Raw genomic sequence first — 17,370 nt, 5'->3', positions numbered from 1 at the left:
ACAGTTGCAATAAGACTGCGAAGAATATTCAATGCCATAATGTTCAAAATAGTGAAAGCCAAAAAGCCGGCCTGCAAAGTGAGTGGCCGAATGTATGCAGTGAAGAAAATATGTGGTCAAAAAAAAAAAGAAAAAAAAAAAAGAAGAAGAATCTTATCCGTGGATTGATTGTAAGCAATGTAAGCCAGGCTGTAAAGTGTGTCATGAAGTGACTACATTAGATGTATTAAAAAAAATACTGTATTTCTGTATCTAATGAATGGCGCTCATATTCAGTAGGCCAAAATTACTACGCATCGAACAGACCAGATCAGATCAGCTGAAGCCACTACGAAGAAAAATCATTGAACACAAGAAATACAATGCTCATAATATAGCACAAAAATTATTGATACGTCTGAAAAACAATCAATTGAAAATGTTGGCGAATAAACGAGTGCAGCCCACCGTGAAGCAACAAAAGCGAAATTTATATCAGCTTATTACATTGCGCAGAATGATCACCTTGCAGTGACCATTTCAGTTTACTTGAGCTTCAGAAGCTAATTAATGGAGTAGTATTGATTGGTGTTGCCTTGCATTCTCCTGAGTCTTACTTTATGGCATTTATTTCTTTGTCTTATATTTTTGCATCCAAACCTTTCCCCTTCCTCATAGGTTAAAAAACATAAAGAGCTCCATCACTGTAAAGTTTGGGACTGCAGTCGACCTGGTTGGCGAGTTGGTATAGCGCTGGCCTTCTATGCCCAAGGTTGCGGGTTCGATCCCGGGCCAGGTCGATTGCATTTAAGTGTGCTTAAATGCGACAGGCTCATGTCAGTAGATTTACTGGCATGTAAAAGAACTCCTGCGGGACAACATTCCGGCACATCCGGCGACGCTGATATAACCTCTGCAGTTGCGAGCGTCGTTAAATAAAACAACATTTAACATTTTGGGACTGCAACCCTACTCTTGTGCAACTACAGCACACTGTACCGTGAACAACCGGTCTATGGTATGGATGATGAAGATGACATGTGAATTACTAAGAATTGATCGTCTGCTGTTGCATTACACAATTATCGTCAGTTTTGTGTTATTTAGTTTCCAGAGAGAAATAGCCAATGAAACTAGAACATTCCAGAATTCCTTGAAAAATTCTGATGATTTAGTGTGACTTATTACAGTTTTTGTTAATGTTACTGCCTATGCTGATCATTTTTTACATCATTCTCGATAGCAAGATTGCTATTTGCTGCTAGGATGAGGTGTGTGGAAATGACACTCATCATGGGATGGAGAATATCGTTATCTGTACAGAATTTAGTGTCGCATCTGACTGAATCCTGGAAATTCCTAAAACTTTATGAAGGTTGTGTATTGTATTTGTTAAGTAAGGAACAGCTGTTTGGTTTCTGTAGCTTTCTCTCTCTAAAGCCTTTTGGTCTCTTCAAAGATTCAAGCTTACTGTCCGTTCTTGAATTGCTCTTCCATGAAAAATATATTCCATCCTACCCTTGCTGTAAATGAGGACCGCAAGTGAACTACAAAATAAATAAAATTCAATTATGTTAAAGTTAAGTGAAAACAAAAATTGAAATTAATATCAAAAGTCACAAAAATGGCCAAGAATGTATTACTAAAATTGAAAAAATTAGCCTAAAAAGAAACATTCCAAAAGTGACGAAATTGATCTTAAAAACTATGAGTCTAACAACCAGATATCAATCATTAGGATTTATGTACTTATCAACAAAGTATGCAAATTCTTAGATTAAAAGTAACATGCTACCAACGTCACGCTATGCTGATTATGGTATTGTTCTAACACTGCTGAGATTCCAACATGTGTAAATGAGCAACTGTTGTTTTCCGCGGTCATGAACTTGTAAATTTGTTGCAACTGTCTACATATCAAGACAAACTTGGCATGTAGAGATTTGCAATTTACTGAATTGCACGCAAAAGAAAATCAGTAACAAATGTTGAAGTAACCTAGAAGTGATTTATCTAAATGTGGAATGTATCTTGTGAATAGTATTTGTAGGTTTCACTGTTTTCTTGCTTTCTGGTGTGCAGAATGGCAAAACCCAACCCACTTCCTGACCTCAAGGAGAGGTTGGACTCGAGGTCCCTGCATGGCCTGGAGGCAAGGAAGGAAGAGGAAAAAGTAGGGAGCAGCAACGACATTGAGGAGCTGAAGGAGGAATTGAAGCTGAGAGAGAGGGAATTAAGAGAAACACAGGCTGAACTGGAAAAGGTGAAAGAAGAATCGGAAAGGGTAAGAGATCCGCTGTTGCCATATTTACAGTTACTGCTGAACACCTTAGATTGAGTCACAGTTAAGGCTTTATTCCACAGAACTATTTGCTCATACCGGGCATTCAGAAAATGGGCGACGAGGGAAATTGAAAAAGAGTTAAGACCAATTTGTAGCCATGTACAAAATGCGAAGATAGAATTAGAAATGTCGTGTTGTTTAGTACAATATATTGAGTAGTTGGTTGTGAGTTATTCTTTTTCTCATCGTACTGTCACCTTACTGACTGGGCTACGGCTGAACCTGATTCCTTTGTGGTTACAGGAGAAAGTAGAGCTGAGGCAGAAATATGAAGGAGAGCACCAGTTGCGGCTCCTGCAGGAAAAAGTAAGTGATGAGCTGTTAGGGGAGATGCATGCAATAGCGGTCACCTAAGCAAAATCTGACTGTATCAGACAACTAATTATCCAGTTCGAATTTTGGTGAAGGCATTAGAACTGCTGAACTATCCACTTCCAACTGCAACTGTTAACAGTATATAACAGTTGCTAATTTTGATATAAATCCTTTAATTAAAGACCACTGCATTGACCGGCATTCCCAGCACATGAAGGTAATAACTATCATGAAATTTACAATTTAATTTAAAGGTAACAACCTATTATGTGATTTATTTAATATTTTATACGTTACAATGTGTGCACCAATCAATGGAATTACACAGAAACAATGTTATAATGAATATGAAAATTAAAAATCTTGTCTGTATCTGTCTTTCTTCAAAACAGTTAGAAATCATATAAAAAAAATAACAAAATAACTGCATACAATATTTTGTAAGCTACAAATCCGCCATAAGGAAGTTACATGAAGCACAATGTTATATGTTTTCAGTTACAGGTATAGTTAAAAGTTTTTCTTAGGTCTCTGAACGGAATTTAATCAGTCATGTTAAGACAGTAGTCACATTCATACCCCTTGGCACTATCACAACCACTACACTCTGCAGGTACCCACTTTCCGCAGCTTGATACCATAATTCAGCATTCATACCATAATCACTGCACAGAAAGCACTTCTCTCTGCCACTCTCCAGTTGATCATCATTGTTATCACACATCATGAGATCATTATCCTCTCATGAAGATTCAAACAATTTCTTTGGGAGTTTTTTCTTTGCATCAGATCTTTTAGGATCGCATTTCTTTTCTTGTTTCTGCGACAGTTTCTTCTGTTTTTTAGCCTCAGACTTTTTCTTCATAGGTGTAGAAGTGAGTATTTCAGAGTGTTGCTCTTTCATTCCTACTGATCTTCTACTGTTAGATGTACTAGGTTCAGCTGATACCTCATTCAAAATTTCGGAAATACTGATTTGTATGTAATTGCGTTTTTCCTTTTCTCCTGGTGTTTCACTGACAGCTACAGAAACAGTTAACTGCAACATTGCACTCAGGTGGAGCAGAAACAGGATCAGATGAGCAGATATTTGACTGATTAGAGGGATTACTCTGTGATGTGGCTGGGTGAAGATCAGGGATATAATAAGCAGAATCTGGAGACAAATTGGGAATTAAAGCGAAAATTCCTGTTGCTTCAAATACTGACAAAGCATTTGCTATGTTAGTAACACTGGCATATGCTTTGTTGAACAATTCTGCAAGATCATCAGGTCTGATACACTTTTAATTGTTCATTTTCATGTAGATGTTACACTCCTTATTAAATGCCGTCTTGAGAGATCCAAAGAATATCACATCAAGTGGCTGGGTTCTGTGAGAAGTGTGGGGTGGCAATGAAACCATAACAGTACTTTTCACTCTGCAGAATTCATATGCCTCTAAGATGCAATGTGAGTAATGGTTGTCAAGGATCAGAAGGTTAGGGTTTTCTGGAGTAGGACGGAAGTGATGGAAAAAATGTTCCAACCACTTCAAGAAAAGTTCTTTGGACTACCCATTTTTGGAGCAGTTGTATAGTGCATCAAGAGGTCCGCCTTTTTCAAGAGTCGGACGCATTCGTTTCCGAGCAAATACAGGGTGTTTAAAAAATACGGGACATAATTTCAGGTATGTATTTCAAAATAGTTCATTACAACATGTGTCCGGAAATGCTTCATTTCCGAGTTATGGCCTTCACAACATTGAAATTCACCGGAAGGTTTTTCTTTCCGCAGGTCGTTGCCGTCAAAGGAGACATTAAGAGGGCACTCTGACAGTTCATTCCGAGGCGAAGGTTACATTCAGTGTTGTGTAGGCGTTAGACTGTGCGACATGTATTCAAATCAAGAGTTGGCAGAGATACACTTCATGTACGGTAAGGCGGACGGCAATGCTGCGCTGGCTCGTCGTTTGTACCAGGAGAGGTACCCACAGCGAAAATGTCCAGATCGGAAGACATTTGTACGTCTCCATTACCGTCTGTGCGAGTATGGAAAATTTAACTCTCCTGGTTTGGGAAGGGGACGACCAAGATCTACAACTCCAGAAGTACAGGAGGAGATTCTGGAGGCTGTGAACATGACTCCTCCTATCAGCACACGAAGGGTAGCGTTGCAAGTCAATGTTCCTCATATGACTGTCTGGAGACAGTTCAAAGAGTATCAATTGTATCCTTATCATTTGCATCGTGTATAGGCCCTGTTACCAGCAGATTACCCTGCACGAGTTAGGTTCTGTCAGTGGTTCTTGCAGCAGTGTGGTGTAAATCCGAACTTTCCTGCCTTAGTAGGTAGTATTTACAGATGAAGCACAGTTCACACGAGATGGCATAACAAATTTCCACAATCAGCATGAATGGGCATATGAAAACCCACGTGCAACTGTTCCATCTCATCACCAGGTGCGGTTCTCCCTCAACATGTGGGCCGGTATCATTGGTGATCGATTAGTTGGACCCCATGTACTTATAAACAGTCTTACGGGGCAGGCGTACACAAACTTCCTGGAAAACACCATACCTCATGTTTTAGAAGACACTCCACTGATCAATCGTCAACACATTCACTTCTTGCATGATGGCGCTCCTGCACACTTCAGTTGTACGGCTCGCCGGTACTTGGATCGAAGGTTTCCTGATCGATGGATAGGTAGAGGTGGCCCAGTTGCTTGGCCTCCACGCTCACCTGATCTGAACCCTCTCGATTTCTACTTGTGGGGCCATTTAAAATCATTGGCTTATTCGTCTCCGGTGCCTGATTTGGAATCCCTTCGGAATGGAATTGTGGCATGTTCTGAGGACATACGCAATACTCCTGGAGTTTGGGATCGTGTTCGCAGAACAATGAGACATCGATGTGAGGTCTGTATTCAAGCAGGAGGTGGACATTGTGAACATCTTCTGTAATGACAACGACCTGCGGAAAGAAAAACGTTCCGTTGAATTTCAATGTTGTGAAGGTCATAACTCGGAAATGAAGCATTTCCGGATACATGTTGTAATGAACTATTTTTACTGCCTACATGTGGGAAATACATACCTGAAATTATGTCCCGTATTTTTGAAACACCCTGTATAAACATCGGGCAAATATAGTTCCCAGCAGCACTCATGGCACACATCACAGTGGCATGTGTGCCACGATCTGCACTTGTAGCTGCTCCTACTCGTTTTTGGCCTTTGGGTGCCAAAACAGTTTCAGGTTATTGGACTGTTGCAATCCCTGTTTCGTCTACATTGTAGACATATGATGCAGAGAATCCATACTTTAGAAAACATCGTCAAGATTAGTGTAAAATTTCGAGACTTCCATGCTGAAATCTTTAATCTGGTTAATACTTAATGCTTCTGGTTTTCTCAAAGACAAAGAAGGGTTTCGCTTCAGGAAACCTTCAAGCCAATAACGTCCTGCCATTTTTATTTCTTTGGAGAATGGATGTTCTATTTTATTTGCTTCAGCAAACTCAAAGGCTGCACGCTTTACATCGTTTGGCGTTAGACCATAGAATAAACTTGCCAAAACTTTTAACTGATTGCACAACTCTGCTTCTTGGTCCAGGGTAAAAATTGACTTTTTTTTTCCTAATTTAGGATCATTATAGTTCTGCTTGCTTCTCCTCTCCTAAAGTGTGCTGAAGCAGATTCCAGTAGACTTCGACACTGACCTGATGGACTTTCCATTCTGTATACCTCTTACTGTTCTCTGAAGATCTTCTTTGTCCAGCTGCCTCTGTTTGTCTTACGCCTATATTCACTGACCATCTCAAGGAAATCCAAAAATAAATAGGTGACTAATTAATTAACTAATGAATAAATAAATAATTAACTAAAAAATAAATGAGTAATATTAAACGCGTGAACTATTAAGATTGAAACTACTGGGTGTTCAGTTCAAAATGTGTCTTGGCTCGCTGTATGCCATCATGTGGCTAGCTGACGAGCCTAGAGAATTCAATCTTCCTACACTTCCGCAGCTCAGGTGTATAATCTAAGAGGCAGAGAAGTTGGCTAGCAAGTACGGCGTTCATTCTGAAGAGTACGTGCCGATACGTACGGTAACACCGGTAGTGGCAGGAATGTGAACTGTTTGTAAATACGTACTGTCGGGATATGGGGAGAGGGTTAAGACGATTACTTACGTATTTGTTGACATTAACTTCGACGGTCAACATGGACACGGAGCATTTGATTTGTGTTGTGGAATGTTACCGTACGCAACCGATGATAACAAATACCCTGCGTACGACTTGCCGGCGTAAAACACAGTTCGAAAGAGGTTATGGTAGCTCACAGACCGTACAGACCGCCATCTGTTGCTACGACGTTCAAGTTATACCGTACACGTTCTCAAGTTCAGATTGAAGAACGCCTTAAATAATAGGCAACTTCTCTAACATATAAGTTGAAACTCGCTTCAAATCGGTGACCCAACAACAGTGACGTCATGACACACTTTGAAATGAACACCCAGTATATCCCTTGACATAATGCATGAGATCCATTTCGAAAGGTTATATTCACCCAGAGGTAATGCCGGTATAGTGAAGGTAATGGCGGCCAGTTGACCAGTATTGCCTTCATTGCAGACAGTTTGTGAAAATACAACGATAAATTAATGAATGTAGGTACCAATATCAAAGTGCTACTCATTGACTAGCTACAAGCATGGGTGTATTCCTAGTGTGTAAGTATTAAATAAAAGAATATTAATTACTTACAGCGGCAGCGTGAAGTTACTTTTGATTTAGAAGAATATCAATGAAAACATACAAGCACTCCTAGTAACAGCTAGGCTTCAACTACTACAAAAAGAGTCTTGCACATAGCTGATGTCATCCTTCCAAAAGCGCAGCACCAGTCGGAAGACAAACTCGAGTTATTGTTTTGGAGATAAAGAGGAGACCGGCATTCCCAACTGACGGGGCTTACCTGCAGCTCCCCTACCATGGTTACAGATACAGCAATTCGACAGTTGAGGGTACATTAAACGTTGGAGCAGTAAGCACGAAAAACTTTAAAATAGGCAGACATGCAGACACCAAGGTGTGTTCAAATAGGCACTTAATTGAATGATAAATATGGGTACTCCATTATATATCACAATGTAGTGACAGTAATAGTACTGGTAATACCTGAAAGACGAAAATGGCGATAGCTAAGTGACGGGAGGCCGAGGACAGTGAGGAGGTTTGAGTGGGTTAGGTGAGGGGCTAGCTGAAGTGTGATTTATATGTGCTGCTTGCATTTGCTTTGAACAAGCTTCCTTATTCGCTGGCCAATTTGCTGGCTATATTTTCTAATGAAGCTGCTTATTTATTTCACTAGCGTCTTATTTTGAATTCCCATTGACTGAAACACACTCAATGACAAGTTGAACGTGTCCAACATTAATGCTCAGTCAAAGCGATAAGCCGGTTGATTTTACTAGCGGCTTCCAAAGCAATGGGATGTCAGGACTTCAGGGACTGAATCTTTGAACAACTGGTGAATACATCTGCCTTCAGTGCAGGCACGAACGGTGATATAGGCTGTTGTCTATAAACCATATTTGATAAGACGCATGTGTGGCATGATGTGTTGTCCTTGTCCTGTGTAATTGGGTCCTCCAATGCTAGTTCCTTAAAAAGCAAAGGTTATGTCCCCCGAGCTTAAAATGAAAAGAAATAATTGACTACTGCTAAAGAAAAATAGGCCTATGTGAGAACTGTTATTAAAATATTTCACTGTTATAAACAGTTAAGAAATAAAAGAGGAGATAAGCCCGTGTAAATGTTTATGAGCTAGCGTATTTTCCAGCCAGATATTCATTCTGGAAAAGCATCGAGGTGCGACAGAAGATTACATATCAGGGCGGGCAGGTCTTGATCAGTGGTTCTCAAAGTATGGGTCGCGACGCCTTTTGGTGTCGTGTAAAGAGCAGAGGGATGGATTATAAAATACAGCAACAATGCCTTATTAACATACATTTATGTTATACTTGAGGAAAACTTAGTGAAAAAATTAACGACGATTTTTAAATGCATCAAACCCAAACTTTAAATTCCCGAACATAAATAGATTCACGTTCTACCACTTCACATCTCAACGGCTCATGTAATACAATAGAATGAATGAATTTTTTTTGTGAATTGATGTCACCCAGAAATCAAGTTTCCTTGCAAATCTGATGCTTCTAGCTTGGGCTGTTATTATTATTATTATTATTATTATTATTATTATTATTATTATTATTATTATTATGTTAACATCTTGGTCTTGCAAACCACAATTCAAAGTGCTTGAAAGATATATCTATAAGGAAGGCTCGTCTAAGAAGCAAAATGGAATAAATTGGAAAGTATGTTAGCATATTATTATAAATTATCATATTATTATAAATTATTGTTAGTATTAATTATTAGTATTATTATTAATTGTATATTTTATTAATTGTCTTTATTATTGTCTTTATTGAGTGTATTTTGTTACCACTGCCACTGGGTATATACCCATTGCAGTGTGAATAAATACATATATACACATATTCTAGTTTCTCATCTCGCAGGCACGATACTTTACAAGTTGGTTGCTATCGACTGGTTTTCAGTGAAATCATTTTTTTTTCGATTGTGTAGGGACTTTTTTTTTTTTTTGAGGGAGGTACATATACGGAAGGGAGGGACGGGGAGTTTGCAGTGAAAAGTCTCCCCAAAAAATGGGCAGCATCTTCACAACGTTTGACGCACACTGGTCTAGATGACCAATGGCGCATCTATTTTAGAGCTTATGAAAGTCTGAATTATGTTCTGGTAGTTAGGTGATCCATGGCCCATTTCTTTTAGGGCTTATCATGAAAATACAAATTATGGCATTTTCTGTGGCCCATTTCTTAAAACTTCATCACGAATATGAAGATCAACTTCCTGCAAATGTTCAGTTTATTTGAGGACTCATCATATTTATTTAACTCTTTAGGGAAAATTATATGCAGGGTGAGAGGTTTTATTTGAAAGCCTCTATCCAAACATTATCCTTTAGTAGCTGTTGTCTCACTTCCTGATGCTGTATACGAGCCATCAGCTTGATTCCTTCATGAAACCTGTTGCTTCAAGTCAGACTATCACCTAACCAGCTGAGCTTTCTCTAATCCAGAATTGTTTATATTACAGAGTTACCAGGATCAGCTGGGGAAGCTGAGACAAGAACTGGAGGCTGGGCGGGAGATGAGGCGCCAGCTGGAAGAAGTAAGTGTGAGCTGTTGCCATGGTTACAGATACGAGGGAGTTTACCAGCTGCACTCAGTCATTGCACATTTTAATAATGATAAAAACAATAGGCCTAATTGTTATAATATTATTATTATTACTATTATAAAATCATCGTCATCATCATCATCATCATAGTCATGTTTCTTCTGAACCAGATTTGTTTTTAATTACAGAGTAACGTGGAGGAACTGCGTGTCCTGCAAGAAGAACTGCAGGCGAAGGGGGAGGAACTGAAGAAGCTGGCAGACGAACTGCAAGCGGAGCACCAGAAGACAGCAGTAAGTGTGAGCTGTTGCCATGGTTACAGTTACTGAGCAATGATTGATACAAACTGTTACAACAGAGATTGCGACCAGCTGCAGTTGGAGAGCAAACTTCATGTTAGTTTTCAGATTAGAACTGCTACTACCACTAATAGGGTACTACAGACATTACTGTAGTTATGGCTACTGTCACTACTACTGACATTACTGTAGTTATGGCTACTGTCACTACTCCTGACATTACTGTAGTTATGGCTACTGTCAGTACTACTGACATTACTGTAGATATGGCTACTGTCACTACTGACATTACTGTAGTTATGGCTACTGTCACTACTCCTGACATTACTGTAGTTATGGCTACTGTCAGTACTACTGACATTACTGTAGTTATGGCTACTGTCACTACTCCTGACATTACTGTAGTTATGGCTACTGTCACTACTCCTGACATTACTGTAGTTATGGCTACTGTCACTACTCCTGACATTACTGTAGTTATGGCTACTGTCACTACTCCTGACATTACTGTAGTTATGGATACTGTCAGTACTACTGACATTACTGTAGTTATGGCTACTGTCACTACTACTGACATTACTGTAGTTATGGCTACTGTACTAATACTGACATTACTGTAGCTATGGCTACTGTCACTAGTACTGTCATCAGCTTCACTCAGCCTAGTGAACTGTCACCTAGCTGACTGAGCTTCCTCTGACCAGATTGTTTTGTCTGCTGCAGAAGCTCAGAGCTGCGGCTGAGATCTTGGCCAACCTGGAGCAGAAGGACAGCCAAGGCAGGACTGAGCTACACCGGGCAGCGGAGCGGGGGGACACACACAGGGTGCAGCTGCTCCTGGATGCAGGCAGCCTGGTGAACGCCGAGGATCGTAATGGCCGCACGCCCTTGTGGCTGGGTGCATGTGAAGGCCGCCAGGATGCGTGCAGGGTCCTGCTGGCTGCCGGGTCGCGGCTGGATTTGAAGTCACGACCATCTGGCCGCACAGCTCTGCATGCGGCTGCAGCCGGTGGGCACCGTGCAGTGTGTGAGCTGCTGCTGGCAGCTGGGGCGCGGCCCAACGAGCCTGATGGTGATCTAGACCAGTGGACTGCGCTGCATTATGCAGCATGTCGTGGCCGCGCCCCAGTGGTGCAGCTGCTGTTGCAGCATGGCGCTGAGCAGGGGGCGAGGGATAAGGAGGGACGGACGGCCCTGGACCTGGCGAGTCTGTACGGGCACACAGAAGTGGCGGCCATGCTGCAGGACTGAGCAGGCGCAGTGCTGCCAACACGACAGCAATACCATTATACCACAGTAACCAGCGGGAATGTGTTATGTTGGCATCACTGCTCTGCGTGTAATGCTGTTACTTCATTGCTCTAGGCTGTTGTTACTCTCGTGTTGTGTGGCTTTGTTGTGGTTGGAGCTTGATACCTTATTATTATTATTATTATTATTATTATTATTATTATTATTATTATTATTATTATTATTATTATTATTATTATTATTATTACTGTAATCAATAGTCGATTGTCTTTATAATTTTTGTTCAAATTGCTGTACACAATATCCAAATAAAAATATGTTAAAATTGTTTAGGTTGTTATCACTGTTTGTCTAAAACGTGCAGGATTGTTGTTATTGTGTGATCGTGATACGCCACTGATCCATCAGCTTCTGAACTGGACTATTTCAAGCACAGTAAGTATGTCGTCTCGCCCTGTCCGATGACCTTGATACGCCACTGACTTCCGTTACTGCTCCTGTTCCTCACACGCACATCAATTCTGCGGCTAATTTTTATGCTTAATAAATTATTCGCAATATGAGAAGAAAAGCATTTCCGTTGGCATCACTGTTCCAGCACGAACTCGACATCCAGGCCTAGAAAGTTGTATTAGTTACGTCCATAAAGTACGCCACTGATAACTTCAAAGACTCACATGGTTTATCATCGTCTACTTTGTGACCGCCATATTGTAAAAGAGGTGAAGGCGTGAAGTTAGAGTCAAAGAGTTTGTAATACTTACTAGAGACACATACCCGTGAGTGGCAGGCAAGAAAAATGTCACAAATTGAATCGGCTAGCATCCACCATTAAAGGTAGTGTTTGCGGAGCGAAATTCGAAAACAGTACCACAAAACATTGATGTAGCATGGTGATAGACACTGTTTTAAACATCTTTTACAAAGGATGAGTCGTGATGAAATGAACATGAATGCAGAGGAGCGCTATATTTATTAAAGTACTATAATGATTCATCTTTGGCGATATTCTAAAAAATAAATTAAATCACCCATATACACTCGGGATAAGTGTGCGGAATATTGAATAATGGCAATGTCAGCATCAATTTTCAGTATTACTAGTATTGTTTTAAGGACACAATAATGGATATTTACTGTAATATTTAAAATGATCTATATTTCAGTCCTTTCATGCAAAGAAATAGGAAGGTATATGGTGCTTCGAAAATATTTAGTGTTGAAATATGAGATCATAAAAATTCTGGAAACTGATTTAAAATATAATGAGAATAAATTTTATCATAAAACAATCTATTCATTGTGTAGTTAATGACCACCAGGTTTGAGGTCAGTACAGACTTTTTAATAAAATTAGTAGTGGTGATAGTAGGCGTAGTAGTAGTAGTGGTGATAGTAGGCGTAGTAGTAGTAGTGGTGATAGTAGGCGTAGTAGTAATAGTAGGCGTAGTAGTAGTAGTGGTCATAGTAGGAGTAGTAGTAGTAGTGGTGATAGTAGGCGTAGTAGTAGTAGTGGTGATAGGCGTAGTAGTAGTAGTGGTGATAGTAGGCGTAGTAGTAGTAGTGGTGATAGTAGGCGTAGTAGTAGTAGTGGTGATAGTAGGCGTAGTAGTAGTAGTGGTGATAGTAGGAGTAGTAGTAGTAGTGGTGATAGTAGGCGTAGTAGTAGTAGTGGTGATAGTAGGCGTAGTAGTAATAGTAGGCGTAGTAGTAGTAGTGGTCATAGTAGGCGTAGTAGTAGTAGTGGTGATAGGCGTAGTAGTAGTAGTGGTGATAGTAGGCGTAGTAGTAGTAGTGGTGATAGTAGGCGTAGTAGTAGTAGTGGTGATAGTAGGCGTAGTAGTAGTAGTGGTGATAGTAGGAGTAGTAGTAGTAGTGGTGATAGTAGGCGTAGTAGTAGTAGTGGTGATAGTAGGCGTAGTAGTAGTAGTGGTGATAGTAGGCGTAGTAGTAATAGTGGTGATAGTAGGCGTAGTAGTAGTAGTGGTGATAGTAGGCGTAGTAGTAGTAGTGGTGATAGTAGGAGTAGTAGTAGTAGTGGTGATAGTAGGCGTAGTAGTAGTAGTGGTGATAGTAGGAGTAGTAGTAATAGTAGGCGTAGTAGTAGTAGTGGTGATAGTAGGAGTAGTAGTAGTAGTGGTGATAGTAGGAGTAGTAGTAGTAGTGGTGATAGTAGGCGTAGTAGTAGTAGTGGTGATAGTAGGCGTAGTAGTAATAGTAGGCGTAGTAGTAGTAGTGGTGATAGTAGGAGTAGTAGTAGTAGTGGTGATAGTAGGAGTAGTAGTAGTAGTGGTGATAGTAGGCGTAGTAGTAGTAGTGGTGATAGTAGGCGTAGTAGTAATAGTAGGCGTAGTAGTAGTAGTGGTGATAGTAGGAGTAGTAGTAGTAGTGGTGATAGTAGGAGTAGTAGTAGTAGTAGTGGTGATAGTAGGCGTAGTAGTAATAGTAGGCGTAGTAGTAGTAGTGGTGATAGTAGGAGTAGTAGTAGTAGTGGTGATAGTAGGAGTAGTAGTAGTAGTGGTGATAGTAGGCGTAGTAGTAATAGTAGGCGTAGTAGTAGTAGTGGTGATAGTAGGCGTAGTAGTAATAGTAGGCGTAGTAGTAGTAGTGGTGATAGTAGGCGTAGTAGTAGTAGTGGTGATAGTAGGAGTAGTAGTAGTAGTGGTGATAGTAGGCGTAGTAGTAGTAGTGGTGATAGTAGGCGTAGTAGTAATAGTAGGCGTAGTAGTAGTAGTGGTGATAGTAGGAGTAGTAGTAATAGTAGGCGTAGTAGTAGTAGTGGTGATAGTAGGAGTAGTAGTAGTAGTGGTGATAGTAGGCGTAGTAGTAATAGTAGGCGTAGTAGTAGTAGTGGTGATAGTAGGCGTAGTAGTAATAGTAGGCGTAGTAGTAGTAGTGGTGATAGTAGGCGTAGTAGTAATAGTAGGCGTAGTAGTAGTAGTGGTGATAGTAGGAGTAGTAGTAGTAGTGGTGATAGTAGGAGTAGTAGTAGTAGTGGTGATAGTAGGCGTAGTAGTAATAGTAGGCGTAGTAGTAGTAGTGGTGATAGTAGGCGTAGTAGTAATAGTAGGCGTAGTAGTAGTAGTGGTGATAGTAGGAGTAGTAGTAGTAGTGGTGATAGTAGGCGTAGTAGTAATAGTAGGCGTAGTAGTAGTAGTGGTGATAGTAGGCGTAGTAGTAATAGTAGGCGTAGTAGTAGTAGTGGTGATAGTAGGAGTAGTAGTAGTAGTGGTGATAGTAGGCGTAGTAGTAATAGTAGGCGTAGTAGTAGTAGTGGTGATAGTAGGAGTAGTAGTAATAGTAGGCGTAGTAGTAGTAGTGGTGATAGTAGGCGGAGTAGTAGTAGTGGTGATAGTAGGAGTAGTAGTAGTAGTGGTGATAGTAGGCGTAGTAGTAGTAGTGGTGATAGTAGGCGTAGTAGTAATAGTAGGCGTAGTAGTAGTAGTGGTGATAGTAGGAGTAGTAGTAATAGTAGGCGTAGTAGTAGTAGTGGTGATAGTAGGAGTAGTAGTAGTAGTGGTGATAGTAGGCGTAGTAGTAGTAGTGGTGATAGTAGGCGTAGTAGTAATAGTAGGCGTAGTAGTAGTAGTGGTGATAGTAGGCGTAGTAGTAGTAGTGGTGATAGTAGGCGTAGTAGTAGTAGTGGTGATAGTAGGCGTAGTAGTAATAGTAGGCGTAGTAGTAGTAGTGGTGATAGTAGGAGTAGTAGTAGTAGTGGTGATAGTAGGAGTAGTAGTAGTAGTGGTGATAGTAGGCGTAGTAGTAATAGTAGGCGTAGTAGTAGTAGTGGTGATAGTAGGAGTAGTAGTAGTAGTGGTGATAGTAGGAGTAGTAGTAGTAGTGGTGATAGTAGGCGTAGTAGTAGTAGTGGTGATAGTAGGCGTAGTAGTAATAGTAGGCGTAGTAGTAGTAGTGGTAATAGTAGGCGTAGTAGTAGTAGTGGTGATAGTAGGCGTAGTAGTAGTAGTGGTGATAGTAGGCGTAGTAGTAATAGTAGGCGTAGTAGTAGTAGTGGTGATAGTAGGAGTAGTAGTAGTAGTGGTGATAGTAGGAGTAGTAGTAGTAGTGGTGATAGTAGGCGTAGTAGTAGTAGTGGTGATAGTAGGCGTAGTAGTAATAGTAGGCGTAGTAGTAGTAGTGGTGATAGTAGGAGTAGTAGTAGTAGTGGTGATAGTAGGCGTAGTAGTAATAGTAGGCGTAGTAGTAGTAGTGGTGATAGTAGGCGTAGTAGTAATAGTAGGCGTAGTAGTAGTAGTGGTGATAGTAGGAGTAGTAGTAGTAGTGGTGATAGTAGGAGTAGTAGTAGTAGTGGTGATAGTAGGCGTAGTAGTAATAGTAGGCGTAGTAGTAGTAGTGGTGATAGTAGGCGTAGTAGTAGTAGTGGTGATAGTAGGCGTAGTAGTAGTAGTGGTGATAGTAGGAGTAGTAGTAGTAGTGGTGATAGTAGGCGTAGTAGTAATAGTAGGCGTAGTAGTAGTAGTGGTGATAGTAGGCGTAGTAGTAGTAGTGGTGATAGTAGGCGTAGTAGTAATAGTAGGCGTAGTAGTAGTAGTGGTGATAGTAGGAGTAGTAGTAATAGTAGGCGTAGTAGTAGTAGTGGTGATAGTAGGCGTAGTAGTAGTAGTGGTGATAGTAGGCGTAGTAGTAATAGTAGGCGTAGTAGTAGTAGTGGTGATAGTAGGCGTAGTAGTAATAGTAGGCGTAGTAGTAGTAGTGGTGATAGTAGGAGTAGTAGTAATAGTAGGCGTAGTAGTAGTAGTGGTGATAGTAGGCGTAGTAGTAGTAGTGGTGATAGTAGGAGTAGTAGTAATAGTAGGCGTAGTAGTAGTAGTGGTGATAGTAGGCGTAGTAGTAGTAGTGGTGATAGTAGGAGTAGTAGTAGTAGTGGTGATAGTAGGCGTAGTAGTAGTAGTGGTGATAGTAGGCGTAGTAGTAATAGTAGGCGTAGTAGTAGTAGTGGTGATAGTAGGAGTAGTAGTAATAGTAGGCGTAGTAGTAGTAGTGGTGATAGTAGGAGTAGTAGTAGTAGTGGTGATAGTAGGCGTAGTAGTAGTAGTGGTGATAGTAGGCGTAGTAGTAATAGTAGGCGTAGTAGTAGTAGTGGTGATAGTAGGCGTAGTAGTAATAGTAGGCGTAGTAGTAGTAGTGGTGATAGTAGGAGTAGTAGTAGTAGTGGTGATAGTAGGAGTAGTAGTAGTAGTGGTGATAGTAGGCGTAGTAGTAGTAGTGGTGATAGTAGGCGTAGTAGTAATAGTAGGCGTAGTAGTAGTAGTGGTGATAGTAGGAGTAGTAGTAGTAGTGGTGATAGTAGGCGTAGTAGTAATAGTAGGCGTAGTAGTAGTAGTGGTGATAGTAGGCGTAGTAGTAATAGTAGGCGTAGTAGTAGTAGTGGTGATAGTAGGAGTAGTAGTAGTAGTGGTGATAGTAGGAGTAGTAGTAGTAGTGGTGATAGTAGGCGTAGTAGTAATAGTAGGCGTAGTAGTAGTAGTGGTGATAGTAGGCGTAGTAGTAGTAGTGGTGATAGTAGGCGTAGTAGTAGTAGTGGTGATAGTAGGAGTAGTAGTAGTAGTGGTGATAGTAGGCGTAGTAGTAATAGTAGGCGTAGTAGTAGTAGTGGTGATAGTAGGCGTAGTAGTAGTAGTGGTGATAGTAGGCGTAGTAGTAGTAGTGGTGATAGTAGGCGTAGTAGTAGTAGTGGTGATAGTAGGCGTAGTAGTAATAGTAGGCGTAGTAGTAGTAGTGGTGATAGTAGGCGTAGTAGTAATAGTAGGCGTAGTAGTAGTAGTGGTGATAGTAGGAGTAGTAGTAGTAGTGGTGATAGTAGGAGTAGTAGTAGTAGTGGTGATAGTAGGCGTAGTAGTAATAGTAGGCGTAGTAGTAGTAGTGGTGATAGTAGGCGTAGTAGTAGTAG

The 17,370-nt window shown here is 40.6% G+C and overlaps 1 protein-coding gene across 2 annotated transcripts in view; it reads left to right on the top strand.

The window, feature by feature from the left end:
• LOC138713083 (26S proteasome non-ATPase regulatory subunit 10-like) overlaps window positions 1-11,789 on the top strand; it is a 24,262-nt gene extending 12,473 nt beyond the window's left edge. Inside the window, exons 2-6 of one of the 2 annotated variants that reach the window (XM_069844836.1) lie at window positions 2,062-2,263; window positions 2,567-2,629; window positions 9,826-9,900; window positions 10,098-10,202; window positions 10,932-11,789. In XM_069844836.1, coding sequence (XP_069700937.1) covers window positions 2,063-2,263; window positions 2,567-2,629; window positions 9,826-9,900; window positions 10,098-10,202; window positions 10,932-11,459 — 972 coding nt within the window. In that variant the 5' untranslated portion in view covers window position 2,062 and the 3' untranslated portion in view covers window positions 11,460-11,789. The remainder of the gene's footprint in view (window positions 1-2,061; window positions 2,264-2,566; window positions 2,630-9,825; window positions 9,901-10,097; window positions 10,203-10,931) is intronic. The other variant, XM_069844845.1, reaches the window with a different exon arrangement.
• The last annotated feature ends 5,581 nt before the right edge of the window (window positions 11,790-17,370 follow it).

This window comes from Periplaneta americana, chromosome 2 (genome assembly GCF_040183065.1).
Source record: "Periplaneta americana isolate PAMFEO1 chromosome 2, P.americana_PAMFEO1_priV1, whole genome shotgun sequence".
NCBI classification, from domain to species: Eukaryota; Metazoa; Arthropoda; class Insecta; order Blattodea; family Blattidae; genus Periplaneta; species Periplaneta americana.
This window is presented reverse-complemented; position numbering and strand designations above follow the sequence as displayed.